The sequence below is a fragment of the Heterocephalus glaber genome, unplaced genomic scaffold (assembly GCF_053883595.1).
Source record: "Heterocephalus glaber isolate CG9 unplaced genomic scaffold, H.glaber_assembly_v1.0 deba00001523, whole genome shotgun sequence".
Taxonomy (NCBI): Eukaryota; Metazoa; Chordata; class Mammalia; order Rodentia; family Bathyergidae; genus Heterocephalus; species Heterocephalus glaber.
The window spans coordinates 1,831,989-1,857,044 of NW_028258327.1; the positions used below are offsets into that span (position 1 = coordinate 1,831,989).

The window sequence follows — 25,056 nt, forward strand, 5'->3', positions numbered from 1 at the left end:
GGAGGGTAGGGGATGATCAAAAAGTGTTAACTTTTTCTTCCTCCTTTATTTTGCATCCTATCTGTATTTATGCCCTATATCGATATTTGCTTACTAAGATTCTCTCTTATGTTGCTTTTGGAATGGTTCTTAAGGAATTCCTGTGTTATCTCAGTGTCCTGATAAATGCTGAACACCCACCTTTCCATCTCTGCAACAACACAGCCCCTCTTCTGCACCTCAGACTCTTGAGCACCTCAGACTCTTCTTAGCTAAGTAAGGAAAGGAAAAGGCATCACGGCGAAGAAGCAGGACTGGTTTTGACAGCATGATTGTGAAAGCTGGGACCAAGGAGGAAAATAATCACTTTCTCCTGACAAAAGAGACTCAAATTCACTTTTATACATTGCTATCCAAAATACCAGAGACAAACAATAAGCTTTCCCAGAGCAGCACAGGCTGGAGGCATGGACTTGAGGTGGAGCCCGAAATAGCTCCTGATGTGAGACAAGGAGGCAGACTGCCCCTTCGCCATTTCCTAGGCCCGGTAGTTTCTTCTTCGGTTTTCCTTCCTGTAGCAAGCAATGCTGGGGATCCTCAAGGCCATTCCAGAGCCTAGTTGGGCCATTTCTTCTCAGTCTGTGGTGAGACACTGTCACAGCCAGCATGGGTTACTTGGAGCCACCCCCTAGCTTGGCACTGTAGTACTTGTCCTTGAGAGACAGTGTTATGTGTTACATTTACACTGAGTTGTTCATTTTGCGTCTTTTCATTCGTATGTCTATTAGAACCAAAATGGTATAATGAAGTAGGAGGAAAGAGTAAAATCTAGAATTTGAAATTTCAACCTATTTCAGTGTTTCCCATTCACTGAATGGATGGAGCCTCATAGCAGGGCACATAAGGGCAACTCCTCACCTCTTTCGCCTTCATTTCTCTGCATGGAATGGTTGAGCTGATTTTATTCCCACATACACATAGAAAGTTGTTCCCTTTGCTCATTTAATTTCCCATGACAGCACTGTGTCAACTTACATTGGAAACTGCATTTTCCCAGATGTGTGCAAGATTTGGGAAGTGCAGTGATGGCTGTCATACTGTGCTTGCAGGAGGATGTCAAGCTGGACAGACAGAGGTACTGGACAGACAGAGGTACTGGACAGGTTGCAGCTGAGCCTCCCTTGCCTCTGCTCTGTGCCTAGCTTGAGTTCCTGATTGCTAACACTGCCAAGCAATAGTCGTCCCAATTCTACTACCAGCTTCGTAGACAAGGACCTAGAGAGGAGCTGAGCAGAAGCAAAGTCCCACCACAGGGTTCTCAGCCAGCTCCAACTTTAAACTTCCACCACATGGGTAGGAAGTGCTTGCTTCTACTGTCCATTCATGTAAATCTTCAGGAAGTTGCCTTAGAGCCCCTTTGCTTATGCTTCCCCTTGCCCATCTTTCCCCCAAATCTAATGAAAGCTCTGGTTTCCTTATAGAACCGGATGTACATTCCTTTGACCTGAATTGCTTATAGTCTTCTCTAACCTGCAAGTCAAGGTAGATTTCCTCCTCCATGTTCTCATAGCTTGCTGTGCCTGGCTCCCTCATTACACGTATTACCCCTCAGAGTAAGTGAGTGGCTTTGGCCCCTGCTGTTAAGTCATAAGTCCTTCGAGGACAGGGTTTGAATTTTATTCATCTCTGAAATGTAAGCCCCAAATTTTCCCTTAGAGCAGCACTTGGCACATAGTAAGTGCTCAATGAATGTTTATTGAGGCTTTTGATACTCAGCCAGAATACCCATAGCAATTGTCATCCTCCTGAGACAACCGCTCTCTGCTCAACCTAGATGAATCCTGGAGAGAGGAGAGTTGAGGAATTATGATGGGATACTTCATTTCTCCTTGGAGTAGCCCAGGGAGATCATGTGGAGATTCTGTGAGAAACAACTGGAACAATAATCTTGGACAAGCTTGTAAATTTTGAGTCTTTTATTGAGATAAAGAATAATTTTATTGACAACAGAAGCTTCTGCCTTTTCCTTGTTTCCTTCCATCCAGCTTTGTTCTCAGCGGGTTAAAGAAAATTCTGGTCTGGAAGAAGCACCACACCATGGCCTCAGCTTCCAGTCCCTAGATATTCTCACATATTTTACGTTATTTTGAAGATCAGTTGAGAAAATGAGTTTGTGTTAAATGCATAGCTGCTCTTCCTATTCAGCATATTGAGGGCAATGTCCTTGTTGAGCTTCCAATAGAGAAAGGAGGCTCCTCATGGAAAGTGAACTGGAAGACGGTCCTGCCATCACTGGGTGATCCACTGTCCCCTCAAGAGCTGTGATGATGTTGAACTTGGGCCAAAGCCTAAGGAGCCCTTCTTGCCCCTTTGATTCTTCTGATAGAAAGAATACCTTAGCCTGAATGCTGAGGGGCAAAGCAAAGTTAAATCTCCTAGAGGATTAAATAATTGGAATCAGAATAAACCAGCTGGTAAACATCTCAAAACCCAAGGATTTTCAAATAATGTCCTGTGATTAATAATAATTAACAGAAATTTCTCAATACTTGGATGTGCTGTATTCAAATTCTCCAATGACTAATACTGAACCTGGAAGTTAAAATGTTCAATGGGACAGGTAGATCCAGAGCGTCCTGGGGAAATGCCAACTGCGTAGAGATGTTTTATTACAGATGTTTTGCAGTAATGAGTTATTTTCCAGTAGATACACCAGAAAGACAGATTTTTATAAAGCAAACAAGTTCATGAAAGTTTCATTTAGAATTTACACCCATGAAAATCAGAAACCTCAAGATCAAGTTGTCTACACAGAAATATATCCTCTGACAGGATAGAGGATAATGAAAGTCTATTTAGCCAATTTTTCTAATATTACTACAGAAATTGTTATAAAAGATGAAAATAAAAATCTGTTTAGAAGAAGAGAAAAACAGAAAGAATATGGAGACAACAGATACTTTCCTAAGTCTCTGGCAGAGAAAGGATTTCAATTTTGTGAATGGTGTTTGTGTATACTCTCTATTACACACACACACACACACACACATTCCAGAAGACATCCCTTGCATGTATATACACCAGGCACATGTATACTTGGGTTACTATATATGGTGAAAAAGATATAATATTTTAGCAAATTCTTTTACTCATTCTTCTCACTTAACAGTCCAATTTTATCAAATATTTCAAACTTCACATACTTCTTTATGAAAAGAGGTCCAAGTCAGAAACAATAAAATTGGAAGTAACTATAACTGCCTGCTTCCTTCTTGCCTCCCTTGTCACTCAGATGGTCCATGAGCAGGCTCTCTAACTCTGTGAATCAGCAGTAATCTCAGAAGACTTGGAATAACAGATACAGTATATGGCTGTCATTCAGAAGACCAAATATGGCTTCCCCTGTAAGGCTTATAAGTAGAAGTGAGAAAATCATTCATTGAATTAAACCAAAGCAGTAAGATTCTCAATTCCTTTTTTTTTTTTTTTTTTTTTTGGTACCAGGGATCGAATTCTGGATCTTGAGCTTGCAAAGCAGGTGGTAGCACCACTGAGCTAAATCCCTGGCCCTTGATTCCTATTTTTGAAAGTTCAGAAATTAGCAATCTTTGGAGAGTTCATTTTATTGGAGATACCCTCCCCAGAAGCCCAAACACGGACCACTTTGGTAGCTTAGGTTTACCAGTAAGACTAGATCTATTGTTCACAGGAAGGTGTCCATTATGGCATTTGAAAGAATCTCCTCATCTGCTGAGTTCATGCCAATATATTTGAGGAGAAATCATTGAAGATTTCCTAATAGAAAAGAATCTTTGCAAATGAAGAACATTGCCTAAGAATGGGCAGGAAACAAGCTCAGAGTGGAAGAATCTGGGCTGAAGATCCTCCCTGTGACAATCATCCTTAAAGCATTGCGAAACCAAGGATAAAACATGCCATAAATAATGGGATTGAAAGTAGAATTAGCATAAGCCAGCCACAGAAAGACATTAGACAAATCTTCTGGAGTTGTAAAATCAATGAAAGGGTCTAAGATTGTCAAGACAAAGAACGGCAACCAGCACACTACAAACACTCCCATGACCATGCTTAGAGTCTTGGTGGCCTTGCTTTCTGTTTTGGATGTCACCTTCATTCTGGTTTCTGAGTCAGCCTGTTTTGTCCTAGGACCTGTGCCAACTTGCTTGGCATGCTTCCTGGCTACTGTGAAAATGTGTATGTAAATCCCCACCATGACTGTCCCAGGAATAAAGAAAGATATAACAGGGGCCAGCACCCCCCAGAGCTTGTTAAATATCAACACACACAAACCTGTGCAGTCAATGGCTGCAATAAAATCTTCTGTACCTACTTCATTTAATCCTGAGAAGACCAGGCCAAAGGCAAAAAACATGGGAACAGTCCAACTGATGACCAGAAAGAACTCTATGACAGGCATAGTGATTTTGGTGACATAGTGCAGGGGGTCACAAACAGCATAGTAGCGGTCAACGGAGATGAAGCAGAGATGAAAAATAGACGTGGTGCAGAGCATGATGTCACAGCAGCTGTGCACTTTGCAGAAGATGTCTCCGAAGTACCAGCAGGAATCGATGGACCTGATCATGCTGAAAGGCATGACCACACAGCTTACCAGCAAGTCAGTGGTGGCCATGGAGAGGGTGAGGAAGTTGGTTGGGGAATGGAGCTGCTTGAAGTGGGTGATGGAAATGATCACAGCCATGTTGCCCAGCATGGTCATCACTATGGAACAGATTATGAAGACGTACATGGTGTAGACAATTGGCATGGGCCTCTCCTTTCTAAGACATGAATTATTGACCGATGGAAAGCAAAACTGTACTTCTGCAAGATTCCCAAGGTCAAGTGAATTCATTGTCTTTGTCTTTTGAGTCCTAAGATGTTTGTTTTGAAACAGCTTTGTTCTTTTGCTTGCTGTGTAAAAAAGATGGAAATCGATCAATGTCACCAGCAGGACAATTTTTAGGTGTCCTGCAAACCTGCATTTCTAATCTAAGTTTAAATTTCCCACTTCCTAAGAGCACTTTTCCCACTCTTTTGTCTATATGCATCACATAAGTTTGGATTCTAAACCATAGATTCCGATTCTGGATTAGAAGCCAAGGCTGCATTCTCAAAAGTTCTCAGGAGAGCCTGATATTTAGTCACCCAATATTCAAGTAGGACAGAAAGAATTCTTCATTTGCTTGTGTAATTGTAATCCGGAGTAAGAGCAGCATAATAGTACAAGTGTTATATGCATCTACAGGGCACTTGGATAAAAAACTTCAAGAATCATCAAGAACTATGTTACTATTTTTCTACGTTTACCTTAAATATTAATTATAATCTGAAGTCTACTGCATTCTTGTTTAAAACTTCCCTATATGAAATGGCAAATGCTTTTGATCCTCCAATTACTACATTCAATTGAAGAAACACTTTTCAAGGTTGAGAGCTGTTTTAAGAACTGAACAGAATTGTATGGAAAATTATATATAACCTAACTATTGTACAATGATACATGAATTATTCCCCCAAAATGATGTGGAATGGACTAAAATGATAGATTCTGTAAATCTCACCTGTTATTTCCTTTCATTTAGCAGCCCATTCATAAATTCAAATTCAGGGGAAGGATCTCTGATTCGTAGATTTCAAGTCTTACATTGGTAATTTCACTTATAAGAGTGTGTATTGTTTAATCCATCACTTCAGACCCTGTATTCTCCTTTATTCTTACAGTGTGAATATACTTGGACTGACTCACCTTGAGCATGACATAGATCTGATTTGTTTTTCCAGTCTTGAAGCTTCATTTGTAATTTTGATGCCCAGTGGCAGACATTTGTGAGATCTGAAACCAGGTCAGGGAAATGAATTTTGATCTAAAAGTAGTCTGCAACTCACTAATCTTTTGGGAAATAAACCTGTAAACACATCCTCAACCAAAGTGACAGGGGAAAGACTGTAATGAGCCTTTGAAATAATAGTCTGCAATTTATCCCACTATTCCCCACAACTATTTCCATGCCTGTGTGTTACTGGAAATCTTATCATGACATGCTTTGCTGGTTCTGAATATAGCAATTTAATTTCTCAGCTAAGTATTCTTCTTTAGATATTTTATTTGTACCAAGTAAATATTATGCAAGTAAGTTACACTTGAGAGATCAAGACAAATCAAACTAATATGTAAGAAGGATAAAAATGTGTTGCTTTACAAGGTGCAGCCCACATAGCCCAAAATATTTGTTTTTTACCATTTTAATCTTAAAGTGGCTGAAAATACTAAAATCATAAACTGCTAATTACCTTATGTAAGCAATTATCTTCTTTCATCTTTTTGTTTTTATGATTTTAAAATGTTTAAATTATTTTAATTCTTAAAATTACCTTCAAGAGTAGCTACAAATTACAACAACATGGCTTAAAGAATTTCTCATACAAAATTATCACCTCTTTAATACTTCATTATATACCATTTGAAGTTTTAAATTTTAATTTTAAAAACACAATCCATAAAAGAATTTATAACTTAACACCCTAGTTTATGACATGAGTTTTATTTGTAAACAAAAAATAGAATGAATCACTTTTAGAAATGAGTAGTATTCTCTCGTGCTTCTCCTGCATAGCTATATGCATTAGAAAAATATTTAAATAGCTGGTAGATTAATATAAGACAGGACAAAGTATACACATTTATTTTAAAATTATTGCATAGGTGAATTATTAAGGGAACACCAAACAATAACAATATTATTAACTTAATATTAATTTAATATTACTTAATATTAACTTCTGAGCTTAATTCTTGTCCTAAAATTACAAAAGGAAGAGTAACCAAAGCAAGTGTGACTGCCAGCCTACAACTTGTTAAAAAGAAGCTGTGAAGAGTTGAGGTTTTGTTTGCTATTTTCAAACTTGACAGAATAGAAATCCCTTTTTGTAGATTAACTTTCAAAAAGTTCTACACAGTAATTTTTAACAAAATAAAGTAAAGTCAAACTACTATGACCCAGGGCCAGGGATTTAGCTCAGTGGTTTCGCCCCCTGCTGCGCAAGCGCAAGGACCAGAGTTTGATCCCCGGTACCAAAAAAAAAAAATACTATGACACCTCAATATATCACAAGACATTGTTGCTTCTTTGTTACACTTTTTACCAATAACTTTTTCCCATAAGTAACAGAAACAAGACTAATTTAATTATAATACTAAATACAACCACCTAAGAAAGCATAAAATATTAGTGGCTTTTCTTCCTGGACATACAGGAAGCGTGTGCTAGCAATTCAGGAAAAGCAAGAGTTGTATAGGTTTTTTGTTTTCTACCTGAAATTCAGTCCTTTAAGGGAAAAGATTACTGACCGATGAACCAGACATAAGGACTCTAAAATAATGACTTTCAAAATGCAGAAGTTTCTCAGAATTTTGAGGAAAAATAAATGAAAAGAGAGTATGGAAATTTTTCCTCAAGTTAAAATCCCTAAAATTATGTTTGTGTATGTTTTGCCCTCAAATTAATATAGAAAACATTCAACAACTCAATAGTGTTTTATGAATAAACTTTTAAAATTAAAGAGAGACACATCACATGTGCTTAGCAGGCATGGTTTTTCGTTTTTTCCCTTTTCCCTAGTCCAAAGCTCTACTTCTGGAACTGTTTCTGAAAAAATAATGAATTTTACTTTAATTTGATGTCTCTCACCAATTGAATTGTTTCTGATGTAAGAAAAAGCATTTGTGAAATAACATTTTAAAAGATTTTCTCATTGTCTCCTTAGGATCTCAGAGATTTTTACAAATAATCCACATTGATTTTTCACAGGTCCATATTTCAGATGTGATTCCTTTCAACCTGCAATATAACAAGGAAAAAGTGTGATATTTTCCCGTCTTACTCAGTCCTCCTGTGCTTTACCAGACTGTGCTAGGCAAATGAGGCCATGTGAGTGTCAGTCACGGGCAGGGCGCTCTGCCTCATCAGGGTCTCTTACCCGGGCAGTGAGCATCTCGCCGGCTCCGTCCTCCCCACGCAGGACCCTGTGCAGACGCCCCGAGCCCACACTCCTTCGGGGAGGTCCAGGCCGGCTGTGCTCTCAGCCGTGTTTAAGCACAGAACGCGCCACTTGGGGCCGGGCCGCCCCTGTCCTGCTCTGACAGGTGTGTGTTTTCACACGCTGTGGGCCGCTGCCAACCAAGACATCACAGAAGTCACCAGGGAATTGGCCCTGGGAGGCTGAGTCAGCTGTGGTCTCATTGCTGTGACCTCAGAGCAGTGAAGTGGACAAGCCTCACACAAGGACAAAGGTGGGAAGAGTGAGAAGCAGGAGAGAGAAAGAGACCATGGAGTGAGGGAGAGAGGATGGAGAAAATTTAGTTTAAATCTAACATAAATTCATTCTATTTAATATGTTTGCAAAGCGTAATTTATTCATCGATATCTTTTCCTTGTGCTGCCATGCACCAGCACTTCCTTAAATTTATATCCCATACCTGGGGACACATTCAATGGACCTCAGTTCCTAACTAGATGGAGGGAAGGGTGGCCCTCATGACTGCAGTCCTATTCTTTATGGATTTCTTAACTATTTGAAAAATTTCCCCAACTATCAGGCCAAATATTTAGTGATGTCATTCAGTGTTAGAAAGTCAGTAATTAAAGTACCATGTAGTAATCTGTATTCACTCTTAAATTTCCCCTTTGTAAGCTTACATGATCAAAAATCAACTTATTCTTGATAAAGTCTGCCTCAAAATGTGATCACTTAATTTCTGGGTCAATATTCAGATTTAATATCCAACACTGAAAAATAGTGTGGCAGGCTGTGGGCAATGACCCAGCAGACAGGGCAGTGCTCTGAGAGACAGAGCTGCCCTTGAGAGGCTTTCCTCAGCCTAGCATTGGGCTTTCAATTTTTGGATCATGAAGAAGCTTGGGAGATGTGGAGGGAGAAGCCCGGTGTGGACGGAGAGTAGCCAGGACTTGTGTGGTGACTCACAGAAACAGATATGTAGAAAGTAAGCATCTATACTCACCCCATGAATAACATTGTATTCCCATTGGTAAAATGCCATTGGAACCCTGGGCGAAAGTGGCTCTGTAACGCAGAGCACAGAGCAAGTGGAGAGGCTGGGGTGGGGGAGGACCTCATGCTGAAAGTAGTGATGCTATTTCAGAGAAAGACCTCAGAGAAAGCATTATTAGCAAAAGCTCACCCTCATCAGAAGATCTTCCCTTTTCTAAATTCCTAGAGTGGAATCAGATAGGAACCAAAACCACTAGCATTTTGTTTTCCTGATTCTTACATTGACCTTTAATTGTTTCATGGATCAAAATCTTGTCCAACCTGGTCCAAACTATGCTTTATATTTCTTTTGTACATTTTCCACAAGCATCAGAACAAGTGTACACTGGACAGTGTTAACAATTAACAAATGATGGACGTATGGATTGACTGGTCAAATGTGAGAAAAGTAGCTCTTGAACAGGTTATAGAATTGGGATTACTGACATTTTGTAGAGTAACTTTTGCAGCCACCTGGGATGGAAAGTATACACTGCAGGTAAAAATTCCGAAATCTCATTTTTGCTATTTACTTTTATAATGGTTTTTCATTAATTTCCTTCAGAAAATAAATTTGCACTTTCTGAATGATAGCTAAATATTTTTCCTGACACTATATACTTAAGAGCTTTCCGAAACCATGGATAAAAAAAGCCATGAATGAAGGGGTTGCAAGCAGAGTTGAAGTACCCGAGCCACACCAAAAGATCGAGTACTATTATGGGAGTGGAGTAGTCTAAATATGGGTCGATCAGAACAGCAAGAAAGCAAGGCAAACAGGAAGCGAGAAATACTCCCATCACTACACCCAGGGTCTTTGCTGCTTTCCTATCTTTTTTCTTAGATAGATTTTTTTTCACTTCTCCTTTCATGTTTTCAGGCATACTGCTGATGACTAGAGCATGTCGTTTGGAAACAATAAAGATTTTGCTATAAATACCAACCATGATGGAGCCAGGAATAAAGAAACAAGTAGTGAACAATATCCTTCCCCAAACTTTGTTGAAAGTGAGTGCACAGAAGTTGAAGCAGGCAACAAGAATCTCGTAGCTCTGCATACCAGCAACATTGGCCTCGGACAGAACTAAAGCAAAGCTGAAAAGAGCTAGGGCAGACCAGCAAAATGCAAGCAATCACTTTATCATGGAGGCTGTCATTGTGGTTGCATAATGTAAAGGGTAACACACAGCATGAAATCGATCAATAACAATGCAACAGAGGTGGAAAATGGAAGTCAGGCTCAGCATCATGTCAAAACTTGCATGGAATTTACAAAAGCCATCCCCAAAATACCAACAGCTCTCCACTGATCACACCATACTGTATGACATGATGACAAAACCTAGCAAAAGGTCCGTAAAGGCCATGGAGAGGATCAGAAAGTTTGTGGGAGAGTGAAGCTGTTTGAAATGCAATATGGACATCATGATAACCAAGTTCCCTCAGATGGTGATAACCATGGTTCCAGTCATAATAGAGTACATTAGCATTCACACATGAAACTCACAATTGGTGGGAGGACAGGATTTATTTCCAAACTTTGTATAGCTGGATAAGTCTTCAGGAATATAAGTTAGATCCATGGTGCTTCATCACTCCATATTCTGTTCCAAAAAGATCAGTCAATATTTCTTCTCTTCTGAATATGATTTCAGCAAATGTCAGATCCTAATAGTAAAATACAGTTCAAAGCTATCTGTTATTAATTCACTTCATTTGTGATTTATTGAAATATTTAAAATTATATCAACTATGTTTGCTTTCTGTATGAGTTGCTGAATTAGAAAAATGAAAAATTTCAACTGCTTATTCTTTCCTATATAATTCTATTCCATCCATCCATCCATTCATTCAACATACAATTAACTGCTCCCTTCCTATAGTGTATTGAAATTTTTTCAAGAGTTTTGGGTTGGCATTCACCTTGAGCAACCATTTTCCTAGAAACTTTTGAACTATAATAATCTTTTGTAATATACACACGCACACATGCACAAAGTCTAAATGAAGTCACAATTTTTTTCGCCATTCACTCTTTCAGTAATGTGAATTCTTCATTTCCAAAAAGTTTACAGATGTTTTAGAAATGAGAAATGGCACATTTCTGTGAATTATGCAGTACCAGGAAATACAGTTTTTCAACATGGCTGTTGAACGCCATATACTTGTGGGCTAAACCATGTACCAGGGTCACGTTCATTTCTTCTCTATTTTCTACTCCTTCCCCTTTCTTCTTCTGACCCTTTCATTCTCCTTCTTGTATTTCTTGAGTCACACAGCTGATCTAAGATTCTAACTAGTCAATCAATATTCCATGCTTCATCCTTAAGAGACCCAGGAAGATCACAAATTTTGTGCTCAATCGCCTAAAACTCATGTGACTCCTGTTGGTCACAGCAGGCTGGATGAGAGAGTATAACTGTATAGTCTACATTTTCAATACATTACTGTTTCTGATTTATTATTTATTTCAGGATATACATCAATCACACTGAAAAACCATTCACTCATAGGATTTAGAAAGGCTTGACCCTGCTTATAACAAGCATCCAATCTGTTTAGTATATTCTCACAAATCATATAATTTCCACTGGATCATATATTTAGCAAGTTTATCTATTTAGGCAGATTCAGTTTAGTTTCCCCTTTAAGATCCTAAGAAAGAGCACAAAAAGATTCACTGCTGATGTAAGTGTATTAGAGACTCTTGAAAATGTTTTTCTTTCCTGGCTGAAGGATGGAAAAAGGAACCGTCTTGTGACAAACAAAACATAGAAACCTGTGTGATAACAGTTAGAAAAGTTTCTCATTTCCCAGTTACAGGCAGGTATGTGTTTGAAAAGCCTTCAGAGGATGTCTTTTCCAGATGACTGTTCCACATGACTCTGGTGTGCTCCGGAGCAGGGGTGGCGAACCTATGGTACACATGTTACTGTGTTTTTCTTTTAAGACAGAAGATGTTAATGTATGGGTTGTTTTTTCTAAACTAAAACCTCAGTACTCAGGGTTAATTGCAGGGTTGGCACTTTGTGATAAATAAGTGGGTTTTGGGTTGCAGTTTGGACACTCATCTCTAAAAGGTTCACCATCACTGCTCTAGTTTAAGAATTTCTGTCACTGATTTCCAAAGATCAAGTAACAAAAGAGTTGGGAGTTTTTCTTCTAGTCCAAATCCTGGTGGTAGTCAGCTATGAGCTCTTCATGACCTGACATGCGATAGCTAAATGTGCCTTGCATACACTTCCAGCTCTAAAAATCTGCGAATCATTGGTAACCCAAAAGTTACTTGTTTTCAATCCATTTCTTTTCAATAAGTAGAAAATAGATGAGGGGAAAAAAAGACGAAAGAGAGATATGGAATTAAGTTTGTGGCTGAAGCCAAAGTATTACAGTTTGGGTGTAAAATGTCCCCGCCGAAGTCTCACTCTGGGAGGTAGGCCTGGAGGGAAGGGGTGGCTCACAGGCACTGGCACTGGGACTGGGAAGATGGTTCTGTTTCCACGCTCCTCCCCACTGTCTCTGTTTCCCAGCTGCCATGCAGTGGAAAACTTGCTTCCACCATGTTGCTCTGCCGTACAGTTCCTGCCTTGGACCCACCTGACAGTGAACTAAACCCACTGAAATTGGAAGGCAAAATAAACCTGTCCTCCAGTAAATTGTGGGGGTCAGGTGTTTTGTTCCAGACACAGGAAAATCAAAGGATTCATTAATGTACTTTCAATCCCGGGGCAGGGATGCTCAATATTAAGGATGTGCTTCTTTCCAATATAGAGTTTCCTCTGCTCCTCATTGCTGCTCTTTCTTCTTTGGTTTTCACCAATGAAAGACTTTGAGCATCTAGCCTAGATTATGTTTTAGCATAAAAGTGATAGCACTCAAAAAATAGCTGTTGCATGTGGTATCTGTGTTAAAATAAACATTGAGTCATATCTCACTTTTTCTTACCTTTAGTTCCTAAAATAAACTGAAAACCAATAAAACAGCAGCAAAAAAGAAAAACAGCTATAGGTTAGTGCTAAGCGTAGACACTAGATAGGTATTTTTGATGAATATATAAGTATATGAGAAATTGTAGTTGTTTTTGAAAATATATGCATTGTTTCAATAAAAGCAATTGGTTCAATATGCTTGGAAGTTTGCTGTAAATGAACGGAGCACTTTCAGTATTGTTGAAACTATATTCTTATTTCCAAATGACTGATTTGCAAATGAATTTTTATTTCATAACTTGTTTATAACTAGCATTGTTCTTGCCCTCCTGTTTTGCTTTCTCTCGTAAGAATTATGGCACCTACTTCCATTTTGCTTCAAAACAAAAAAATCTTCTCTTTAATCAATTATGTTGAAGCTGATAGTCCCCTATGAAATTACTATTTTTGTAAATACAAAATATTAAAACAGTAATAATTATAAATAATTTCACACTGAGAGCATTTCTTTCTTCCCCTCAAGTTTAAGTTTCAAGTTCTAAATGAGAAAATTGGCCTATCTCTAGAGGCCTACATTTGCAAAAAATCAGATTTGCAACTTGAAATCATATCATGGAGTTAAAGCCTATGAAAACAAATTTTGATAGGAAGGACATTATCATTTCGGTAGAAGGCAGAAGTGGCCTCACAGGGAGCTCTAGGTGCAAGATCGCATGTCTAATTTTCGTAGCCTGAAAGTATCAATGTAGAGCCAGCACGGTGGCACACATCTGTAATCCCAGCACACAGGAGGCTGAGGCAGGAGGATTGCTGTGAGTTCAAGGCCAGCCTGGACATAGTGAGACCCTGTTTCAAAAAAAAAAAAAGAACCCTCAAAAATAAAAAATAAAAAAATAAAATATCAATGTAGTATAAGCTGTAGTTCACAGTGAAAAACCTATGATCCTTTGTTCTAAGAGAGGAGACAGATATTTGTATATGTTATCTGTAAGGTATCAAATAATATAAATATCATTGCAAGGAATTTATGATATTTTAGCCTCTATAGATCATAAGTTCTTCTGAGTGCCTGCTTATCATATTGCAGATAGTAGAGACTTTACAAAACCAGAACTAATTTTAGGACCAACACTAACAGTTATTGATCCATTTCTTCTATTGCCACACTTTAGAAAACAATACCAAGTTTTATATATCCCATTAAAAATTGATCTTAAAGTAAAAACTTTCAAATGTAAACTCTAATTTTAAGTCTAAAGTCATTCTCCATCCAAAAGTAAATTTTATCCAAAAAGGAGATTTGTGTTAATTCCAATTGAATTTGTTAAAATGAAGACAACAGAGTAACAGTACAATTTCATGAGTAATTTCATAATTTGCCCTATACTTTACAATAAAAGTGTAAATTATATATGGAGTATAATAGAAAATGCAAAGATTTGTCATTCATGAAAATTCATGATATTGGATATTTTCTGCTTAGTTAGTATCTAAAAGACTATTTGAAAAGCATTTCAGAGTCAACAATAAATAAATTGTACTCAAGTGTAGCACTGAAACTAAGATAGACAGAGGAAAATATTTCTTCTATAAACTTAAAGATAGTTTATACTTCATTGCAGCAAAAAGGCATCTGGCATTTAAATAACTGATTTATTCCAATGACTGACAATTCACGAGTAAACCTTATAAAAACATGTGGTAGTTGGCAATGAACAGAGATATTAATAATATCTTGATAATGTCGTCTTCTTAAAAGCAGCTTAAGAAATAGAAAAAATCTTTTTAGTGACAACAGACAGAACAGATAAAGCAACTTCTATCTCACAGAGCAGGGAAAGCAAGGTGAGTTACAGCTCAAATCAAAGCACATCTGTTGTAATAGTGAAGAGAAATTTTCTACTAAATATCAGAGAGTGTAGCAGAGAATTAAGAGGGAATCATCTTTTAGCAGGATATCACTTTGTGTGGTAGACAAAGGGAGGGAAATCCTGCCTGGCTGGAAGGTCAGATCGCGGCCTTGCATGTGTGCTGGGTGTCAGCCTGGCCTCTGCGTGGGAAACCTGGCGTCACCTCTGCTCCCCTCAGTCCCCAGCACCCGGCCACCTTTAGCCATCCTAGTTTCTCTGCTGCCCTGTGAGCTCCGTGACTTGGACAACTCCCCTCAGTCGTCAGTCCTTTCATCTCTGCCCTTGTCAGGCCCGTGCTGTCTGCATGCTCATTGAATTTGCAAAGAACTCTAGACCATAAAGAAATCAAATTATTAATTTGGGTACCGTTTGTATTGGGAATGAAGAAATCACCGTGGGAAGTGAAGAGCTACAGAGTAACTTCAGTAAGTGCTGCTTGCGAAGGAAAAAAGTGTCAAAAATGAAATAGTTGGCATCTGGTAGTGATTTAAGAAGTACTGCATGTAACAGCTATTTTTTTAAGTTGGCTATAATGCCAAACAGAAAAGTACATTTTAGCATTCCAGAAATACCTAGTGCCTTGCACTTACTGAATCATGTCTTGCATAGATTTTTTATTTGCAAAAACATTTTATATGCTGTTATTTAGATACTTATAAAACATGTCAACAAATTTCAGTGGAAACCTTAAGACTTTCCACTACAATATTGTAACTATTTTTCAGCGAGGGAAAAAAAAAACCCTACCTTCTCTACTGAAACCTCACTGTAACAACTTCCGATTTCCTAGAAAATATCACTGTTCAATTACTTTGAAGAAAATATATCAATAATAATCATTTTTAAAGGATAGTACATTTCTAGTCTTTTTATTGACCCAGTACCTTTTCTTTCCTGGAAAGTTAGTTGAGATTCATTGAGTCTCCTCTCATTGTGTGGCCAGAAGTTCTGGGACATTTAGCTTAAAGGATTAAGAGCATATAAATTTGTCTCTGTTCTCAAGAGAACCGGAGTAGAGAGGCGCTCTCAGAGAGGCACTTGCCACACAGCCCCAACGGAACTGTTCTTTTAACTATTTTCCCTGAGGGCTAATGAAATAGCTTGTGTATTCTTAATATCCCAGGGAAATTTCAGGGTCTCTTTTCAAAATGCACAACAGTAATTTCGTATTTGATTTCATGGTCACTTGGGCTTCATTCTGGGAAGAGCAGGTACTGAAATTTCCATGTGTTAAAAATACACAGATGCGTACAGGCTAAAGTGAACATTGGCTACCATCCAAGGGAGGAATCATTGTCTGAACAATAAAGTATTTCTGTTTGCACCCTAAGAAAACACTGGAGTGGGATGGCAGTATTTGTTTGTATCTCAGTGATTTGTGCCAGTTTAACTAAAACCCTTCTCAGCAAAAGAAAGAAAGAAAGAAAAAGCCAGTTAAAGTGTCATGAATCTTGAATATCCAGTTTAATAACCGAAGAACGCTAAATAAGAACACAGCTGGGTTCTAGCCTTGCTTCTGTAAGTCATAGCACAATCCAAGTTGTTACTGACCTATCACCTAAATTCATTTATTTTTTCATCTGTAACTTCCAACAGACTTTTAGAAATAGAGCAGGCAGGCTTACTGGACTAGTCCTGGGGAACAAAAGCAGAATGAATGAGACAGGAGGCAGCAAGTACACAGGAAGCTTCACCAGCCCACATAGCACCATGACCACGGTTTCAAACTGAAAAGTGCAGAGGAGAGGAATGGAGGAAAGCATTGGTTTAGTGAACAGGGGAAAAGGAGTTGAAGGGAGGGCAGGGGAATGGGGAACAAAAAAATTCAGATATATTCTGTGCAGGTGCAAATTTTCTGTGATGGTTCTGATCATTATTTATGGCAAACATGTACTAATAAAAATGACAGAAGTTAAAAAGAAAGACATCCAGAAACACTATGTGAATGATACTTCAAAATACAAATACATCTGGACGTGGTGGTGCATGGCTGTAATCCCAGCACTCGGGAGGATTGCCGTGAGTTCGAGGCCAGGCTGTGATACATAATGAGTTCAAGACCCGCTTGAACTTCATAGAGACTGTCTCAAAAAATAAAAAAAAATTAAAGTTAAAAAGAAAAGAAAAATAGAGAAAGAAAGAAAGGAAGAAAGGAAGGAAGGAAGGAAGAGAGAGAGAGAAAGAAAGAATATTTAAATATGTGGCTCAGTATAGCATGTACAAGGCCCAGGTTTTTTTGTTTTGTTTTGTGTTGGTACTGGGGATCGAACTCAGGACCTTGCACTGTGAGGCAGGTGGCAGTACCACTGAGCTAAATCCCCAGCCTTAGAGAGGTCCAGGTTTGATCCCCAATACCACAAAAAGGGGGGGAAAAGGAAGGAAAGAAGTAAGACAGAGAGGGAGGGAAGGAAGGAGAGAGGGAAGGAGGGAAATTTTTCAAAAGAAAAAGAAATAAAATACAAATAGAATTTCAATAGAGACAAGCACAGTACTAAATTCCACAGCCCACACAGGAGTGCCCCATTCTCATTTTGTCTGTCTCCTCTACCGTGAACAAAAACCAACACTGCAAAGCTCGCCATTCTGTAAAATGGAGCCTCACAAACGCCTTCCAACAATGATACAAAGATGGGCTGGGGATTTAGCTCAGTTTCTGGCACCTCCCTTGCAAGTGCAAGGTCCCAAGTTCAATCCCCGGTACCAAAAAAAAAAAAAAAAAAGATTACAACAATGACAGGAGGCAACCTCCCACCGGGATACTTATATGGTTTTGCTTCCTCAAGTCATATGTTGATGAATTGGGAAGTATATTTCATAAGCATTAATTCACATAGTATAATTCTATTTTACAGTGAGAGTGAACTATTTTACTCACTTTTTGGCAATTAAAATAAAAGCAGAAAGTCTTTGTGTATGAGCGTGTGTGTGTGTGTGTGTGTTTAAATATCAAAATAGCTAAATATTATTTAATTAAGAGAAATAACTAAATAGACTTAATTCCCACACACTATATTAGTTCTCATAAATGCAACTCCCCATGATGAAGGTAATCAGTATGTACTACAACTATGTACTAATAAAAATAAAAATTGTTACAAAAGAATGTTGGTTGAAACCAGCAGTGTACTGCAACCCCTTCTTTTGTGCCCACTTTCGCGGGGAAGGTTGTTAACTTCTCAGGAATTTTGAAAGCCAGTTGACATTACATTCATAGCTTAAAGTCAGTTATGAAGGAAGACTTTCATTTGTTTGTATACCACAGAAACTATCAAATATCCTCCAACAAGGGATTTTATTTTTCTTTGAGATCCAGAAATTAAACATTTGCACCACATCACTGATTAACGATATTAAAAAATCAGACATTAATTAGTCAAAACTTACAGTTAAAAAGGCACTAAATAACAAATATAAAATTTCTAATACCCAGTGCCCCCAGTAAATATTAGTTTTTTTCTTTACTTCCCCTTCTACAACCGCATTACTCAAAAATGCAAGTGTTGATATTAAGCAAAATAGGAACGATAGATTCAAAACACAACTTTTGGGGGGAATTATGATACATTTATTGAACAGCAGATCAAATAGCAATACAAAATGTGTGTGAGCCCACCACGGAGGACAGAAAGGCACTAAGAATCTTCTACTGCCAATAACATAGAAAATTTACTTCTGTAAGTAAAACAGTTCATTAATGAAAGCTTATGCGGAATCTGTCACATGTTATATGGTTTTTAAATTCTATCATTAAAAAAAAAAAGTTTGATCTCACAACTGCAAAATCTAGTAAAGGTTTAAGCCTCAGCTAACTCATCACTGCTTTCTGCCAGAATAAGCATTTATGGAATCTTTATTTTCCTATTTATTTACCAATAATTTTTTTGGATTTTTGAGACAGTCTCACTGTATATCTCAGGCTGGCCTTGAACTCATTCCAATGCTCTTGCGTCCATTTCCCAAGTGCTGGGATTACAGACGTGTACCCCATGCCTGTTTACCAATGATTTTTAATTGTTGATATTTTAAAACACACTTGATCAGGGCCAGGGATTTAGCTCAGTGGTTTTGTCGCCTGCTGCGCAAGCGCAAGGACCCGAGTTCAATTCCCTGGTACCAAAAAAAAAAAAAAAACACCAACAAAACACACGTGATCAAGTGCTGAGGAACATTAAATGAAAATACTACACAAAGCCTGTGTGGTCATGGGATGTATGAATGATACTTAAACTCAGCCTGCAATCTAACCTTATTCAAGTAATAAAACAAAAGCTTTTATACATCATTTTTCTTCTAATTATAACTTTTTTCAGTCATCTCTTTATTGTTCTAATTTTCCTTCTTTTCCTTCTACCTGAAAGTAGTATGAAGGATTGGATGGGTGTGGAATTGGTCTAAAGAGAGATTCTTTTATTTTCCATCAAGACTTAAAAATCAAGAGCCTTCTTTCTTAGCCAAAGTAATGTGCATGTTTGCATACACACACACACACACACACACACACACACTCTCTCTCTCTCTCTCTCCAACTTCATTCTTCTGAGTTCCATTTCATTTGCTTCAATTCACTTGTATAGAAAGAGTCTACTCAGTTTCTTTTTGAGTAAACAAATCAGTATTATGGAAGTGTGAGTTGAAAATTTTACCTAGCAAAATGTACTTAAGTGCCCTGCGAAACCAGGGATAGAAGAAACCATATATTAAGGGATTACATGTGGAGTTAAAGTAGCCAAACCACGTCAAGGCATCAAACAGAACTACAGGAGTAGAAAAGTTCAAAAAGGGATCCAATAAAATTGTGAAAAAACAAGGAAACCAACATAACAAGAAAACACCCATCACTATTCCTAAAGTTTTGGCTGCTTTCTTGTCTTTTCTCATTTGATTGTTTTGATTTTCAGATAAGGTATTGATTGCACGAGCATGCTTTCTGGATACTGCAAAAATTTTGCCATAAATCCCCACCATGATAGACCCGGGAGTGAAGAAACCTGTCATAAACAAGGTGATCCCCCATAGCTTGTTAAACATGACTGGGCAGGAACTGGAACAAGCAACCAAGATATCATAGCCTTCTATTCCCTCGGCGTAGGCCTCTGAGAAGACCACTCCAAAGGCGAATGCTCCAGGAACTGACCAGCAGAGGAGCAGCAACCGTTTAATGACTGGAATGGTGATTTTGGTGGAATATCGTAAAGGATAACAGATGGCGTAGAATCTGTCAATGGCCACTGAGCACAGATGAAAAATGGATGTGATGCTAAGCATCAGGTCAAAACTGTAATGAATCTTACAAAATGTAATCCCAAAATACCAGCAATTCTCTACTGATCTGATCATACTATATGGCATGATGGTAAAGCCCAGGAGGAAGTCAGTGACAGCCATGGAGAGGATTAGGAAGTTGGTTGGTGTGTGAAGCTGCTTGAAGCAGGAAATGGAAACCATCATGGCAAGATTGCCAAATACCGTGATGAATATGGCTCCTGCCATAAATGAGTAGATGGCAACTCGGACACCCAGGGACCTCTCATTTTCTGGACAAGATCCATTCCCATATTCAGAGCAATCAAATGTTTCCTTTAGAAAAGCAAGAACATATGGAATTTTGTCAGAAAAAAAACAAGACATCTTTTATGCATGCTTTTATAGAAAAACTCGAGGAAGATAATTGTCTTTCCCACTTCTTTATCTTAATCTTTGTTCATAATTTTATAGAATTCTAACAACAGGTTAAATGATCATTATTTACATTATTTTACCATAAACATTTAATAGACTTCTAGTTTATTATTCCAAGGTCAGAATTTGAGAAGGGAAAGGAGGAGGAGGAAAAGGAAAATGAGAAGAAGAAGAAGAAGAAAGGGAAACAGAAGGAAAAGGAAGAATAATGAAGTAGAAGGAAAAAAGAAGCAGCAAGAAAAGACAAAGAAGAATCAAGTTTATTATTAAAATAATGATAATTTCGGAAGACTGAGGCAGGAGGATTGCCATGAGTTTTAGGCCAGCCTGGGCTGCGTAGTGAGTTCAAGGCCAGGCTGAACTACAAGGTGAGACCCTGTCTCACAAAATCAAAAAGAATTACATAATAAAATAAAATATCCATAATTGATCCTCATTACATGTACAGGAAGACTAGAGAGCTATGAGACAATATGTATACTTCTTCCTCAGATTAATCTGGAATACACAATCAGATTTGATTTGCTCGGGGTCTGTTGCACTGGGGGTCCAGGAGGTTATTATTCGAAAGTAGTTTCATTCGTGTGTCCCCTTACTTTCACTGTGCTTTTAAGAAGAATCCATCAAAGATCCCTCATTACCTGATAGAGTCAGCCTCTTCAGCAAGTCATGAAGCCCTGATAAGCATCACATTAGCCAGAGCAGCTGAGTCAGAGAAGGGCGGAGACAGCAGCAGAACTACCGGCTCTTCCTTCAGAGCACATGCACTTCCCCAAGTGTGACTCCAAAAAGCACTGTGCAACGCCCAACAGGTCCTAATGACGGTCTGACAGATTCCTGAGTGGGTCACCCAGGAGACTCTGGGCAGGTGTCCAGGAGCTTTGAAAAGGGAGCCATTTCCACTACAAGAAAAACATGAGCACATGTCCTCCTCGTGGTGGCCCAATATGTTGTTTGTACTTAGAAAAATTGGAAGGTTATTGTTTTCATGTATAGTTAGCATGCAATATGTTCATGAGTTAGGGTCATTTTCTTTTTCAGTGTACATTAGGGGGAACGCACTATCTAAATGCAAAGCATAACTATTAATACTGCAGAAAAGTCTTTGACTTTCAACTACGTCACACCTGTCAGACTTGGCCTAAAAGATAGTCTCACGCACCATTATATCTATTGACTGTCCAAAGATACAATGAAAGGAATAAGAAAACATGAATACAGTCCTTGGTTGAAGAGACATGGCAGAAAAGCTAGGGACAAAACTTAAAATCCAAATGATTCTGCAACTCAGCTAAAAGCAATAATGACAATTAAGTGATCCAAAAAAAAAATCTAGACAAAATGTGCAACCAGAGATAAAAGGTGGACATGATGGTTTCAGGCTGGGATAGACAACACTGATCCCTTAAGGTTGAGATTTTTGGTATGGATCTCCCTGCGTGAGCAGGATTTGAACAGAAGAGAGCCTATTCCAAGCAGAAGGGAGGATGAAGAAACCTGAGGTTGGAAATGCTCTGTTCTAAAAGTGATTCTCAAAAAATTCTAAAGCACAGCAGAGGTGGGGTTGAAGAGAAGTAAGGGTGAGAGAAGACAGGGACTCTCATTTCATTGTTGTCCCCAAGCCAGTGTTCTTGCCAGTATAGAGTCACAGAAGATTATCCACTTTGCCCTTATAATTTGCATGGTGATTGAAAAAGATTTAAACAGTTAAGATAGCTAACAGTTAGAAAGTGAGTATAGATTTAAAATTAAAATCTTTTTCTGGTGATTCCAAGGGATGGTCCAAGGCAATTTTATCTTCCTTTAAATTTCTGCTCAGCTCCCATCCCACCTGCAGAGAATTGATGGCCTTGCAGTGTGACAGGACACATTTTAATAATGGAGCTAAAGATGGGAGAAGAGCCATTTTTCTGAGAGATTAGACACTACAAAACAAGAACACTGCCAAATTGAATGTAAGATCTCTACCAAAGAACACCCTAAATGCAGTGAATAGAAATAACAGAATTATTTCAGAGAAGTAGTTTCACCAAAATATTTTTATCCTGAAATTTCAAAAATGTGTACAACTGATTCTCATGCCATACTCACTGCTAGCATCTACAGTGGTGGTTTCCAGTGTGTGTATAGCATTTCACTCCCATTCCTCTTAGCATACTCACAGGAAAAAGGTAGGAAGAGAACACATAAGACCAGGGATTTTCACCTTGTCTTGGTACTAAGTTTTTACTTACTTGCTATCCCTTTCTAGCTACCTAATAACTACATAAGGATTACTGCAGAAAAAAAAATACTGGGAGAAAGTGCACTATAATGAAAAAGAAAGGAAGATTCTGGTCACCTGCAGTACTCTTGTTAAAAACAGCATGAAAAAGTGAGAAGTGCTGGAGGTGTACCTCAGTGGCAGAGTGTGTGCTAAAGCCTTGGCTTTGAGCCTCAGTAGACATGCGTGTATGTGCGCACGCACACACATGCGCACACACACACACACACACACACACACACACAGCACAGGGGACCCAAAGGAAATTTTGTTGGTTTATTTTTAAATAACCTCACTCTAGAAAGTAAAGCTAAGAGAAATAATAAATAATTTCATTTTAATGAAAATGGTAAACACAATATTCTTGTGCTAATGGCAACTCTATGACAACAATACATTTTTTAATTTAATTAAAACCTTTTTGTTCTCCTGATCTGAAGACTTTGATATTATGAATTACCCTATCATCCCACTTTGGTAGTTGTTTCAAATTATAGAGTGGAAAGTTTGACTCATTGTCCTTTTATCAGACAGGAAATCTAAGTGCTAGAATGGAACTCTCTGAAATATATAATATGATGCCTCGATACATGTTTATGTTCTCATTCACAACCACAGAGCAGGGAGGGCCACACTCATTCGACAGTTATTTGATGGACCCAGACTCTGTCACCATTCTTCATGGTATTTTTGGCATAGTTTTTGCATGTGACATGTTCCATTGATTTAAACATTTAAAACACCATGTCCTCCACATCTTTCAGATTGATCCTCCATGGAAAGCTTAATGCAAAAACAGTATTTTTCAAGGCTATATTCTGCAAGGATCACTTTTGCTATTTTTAAAACTTCTTAAAACAAGCATGTGTAGGTACATCAGTTGCAGCAGAATTACAAGGAATGTCTGACCATTTGTCCATTACTGTTACACTTCTACATGAAGATAAACACAAAGTTTAAAGATTTGGAACATAATTAATTCCTTGACCCATCAGCTTATGAAAAACACCATGTCTAAACTTTATTGTGTTGGACTGTTAAAATAAAAATGTTTTCTAAATTTCCCCCAAAAAGTGATTCAAATGCAGAGCCATGATTACAATAATAAAGAATTTCCTGGCTTTTCTAATGTGATCCCATTTCTTTGTTACCTTCTCCTTTAATTTGATTAGTTCATTATTAAATATTTTTCTGTTTTAGTAATCACTTTTTAAGATTTTAAAGGACTTTTCTGTTATTCTTCTTGCTGATTATTTTTCTGCTTTCCTTCAACTTTTTTACCCTCACTCAAACTATTGATTCCTTTCTGTTTTTCAATTTCAATGATGTTTAAAGGCAATGAATATTAACCCAGTAAATAATTACATGAACTGCCTTATCACTTCCTTCCTCCCTTTCCTCTTTCTTCTCCTCCTTTCTTTCTTCCTTGAAATAAAACACCACACTCAGAAATTTATCTGATCAGGAAGTGTCTCTCCTAAGAAAGTAAAGGGATGGTATCGCTTATAAGTGCCTTAGTCCTCTGCTTCCTTCAAAGAGCACCTACAGTAAGTAAATTCCTCAGCCTCCGTGAAGAAGTAATCCTTTCCGGGATCCCAAATACTCTTTCTAGAAAACATGCTGCACTCTCAAAAGACACCCACCACATTATCCTGTGCACATGTTTCAAAGGATCTTTCTTGTATTACAAATTCATATGCAAATGTGCGATTTCTCAGGTTCCTACACATTCTCTAGACACACAACCCAATGGCAAAAGGAAGAACCAGTGGAGCAACGATGCTACTGCATGACCAAGGGGACAACTTACTTCTTCCAAAGCCTCAAGGAAGAGAAAACACAGATCTTTCCTACACAACCCCTTCTGCACACACCTGTTGCTCTGCAAAAGCTGCCATTGTTAACTCCCTGTGGGAGAAACGTGGTCTCACCTCCCTTCTATCTTCTGTGAATATTTATATGGAAGAAGAGACCTGAACTATGTTGATTGGGTTGTTTCATAATTGAACAATTAGTCTCTAGGGAATTGTACCTGTGAATTTGTAAAAGTTGCTATTCTAAAGTTTAATCTCTTCAATGCGCCTGACCCACTCCCACATCCTCTCAGGAGTCTGGGTGTATCTGCTTAGCTGAATTGTGATCACCTGCAGTGGTAAAGGCTCTTTGTCTACTGGTACAGAAAGGCTGCGACAGTAAACCTGAACATAACCCTAAGCACACATGA

The 25,056-nt window shown here is 38.2% G+C and overlaps 2 protein-coding genes and 1 pseudogene across 2 annotated transcripts; all 3 read right to left on the reverse strand.

Annotated features, from left to right (window-relative positions):
• Positions 1-3,460: 3,460 nt before the first annotated feature.
• LOC101722114 (trace amine-associated receptor 4-like) lies at positions 3,461-8,150 on the reverse strand. Its single transcript, XM_021252386.2, has 4 exons — positions 7,981-8,150; positions 7,692-7,841; positions 5,750-5,836; positions 3,461-4,914 (listed from the first exon to the last, which is right to left on the reverse strand). Exons 3-4 carry the CDS (start codon positions 5,796-5,798, stop codon positions 3,812-3,814), a joined length of 1,152 nt encoding a protein of 383 aa, XP_021108045.2. The 5' UTR covers positions 5,799-5,836; positions 7,692-7,841; positions 7,981-8,150; the 3' UTR covers positions 3,461-3,811.
• Positions 8,151-9,602: 1,452 nt separating this feature from the next.
• LOC101726066 (trace amine-associated receptor 3-like) lies at positions 9,603-10,728 on the reverse strand (annotated as a pseudogene).
• Positions 10,729-19,471: 8,743 nt separating this feature from the next.
• On the reverse strand, positions 19,472-24,730 carry LOC101721748 (trace amine-associated receptor 2). The gene is made up of 2 exons (XM_004921090.3): positions 24,707-24,730; positions 19,472-20,467 (listed from the first exon to the last, which is right to left on the reverse strand). The coding sequence occupies exons 1-2, from the start codon at positions 24,728-24,730 to the stop codon at positions 19,472-19,474; spliced, it is 1,020 nt and encodes a 339-aa protein (XP_004921147.3).
• Positions 24,731-25,056: the final 326 nt, after the last annotated feature.

What these genes read in the sequence shown, in the direction of transcription:
- LOC101721748 (XM_004921090.3), bottom strand. Translation starts at nt 24,730, where the DNA reads ATGGCAGCTTTTGCAGAGCAACAG. An exon ending in CAGCTTTTGCAGAGCAACAG is followed by an intron (nt 20,468 to 24,706) that starts GTGTGTGCAGAA and finishes GCTTTTCTAAAG; the next exon opens with GAAACATTTGATTGCTCTGA.
- LOC101722114 (XM_021252386.2), bottom strand. Translation starts at nt 5,798, where the DNA reads ATGAAGCTTCAAGACTGGAAAAACAAATCAGATCTATGTCATGCTCAA. An exon ending in AGATCTATGTCATGCTCAAG is followed by an intron (nt 4,915 to 5,749) that starts GTGAGTCAGTCC and finishes TTTTTTACACAG; the next exon opens with CAAGCAAAAGAACAAAGCTG.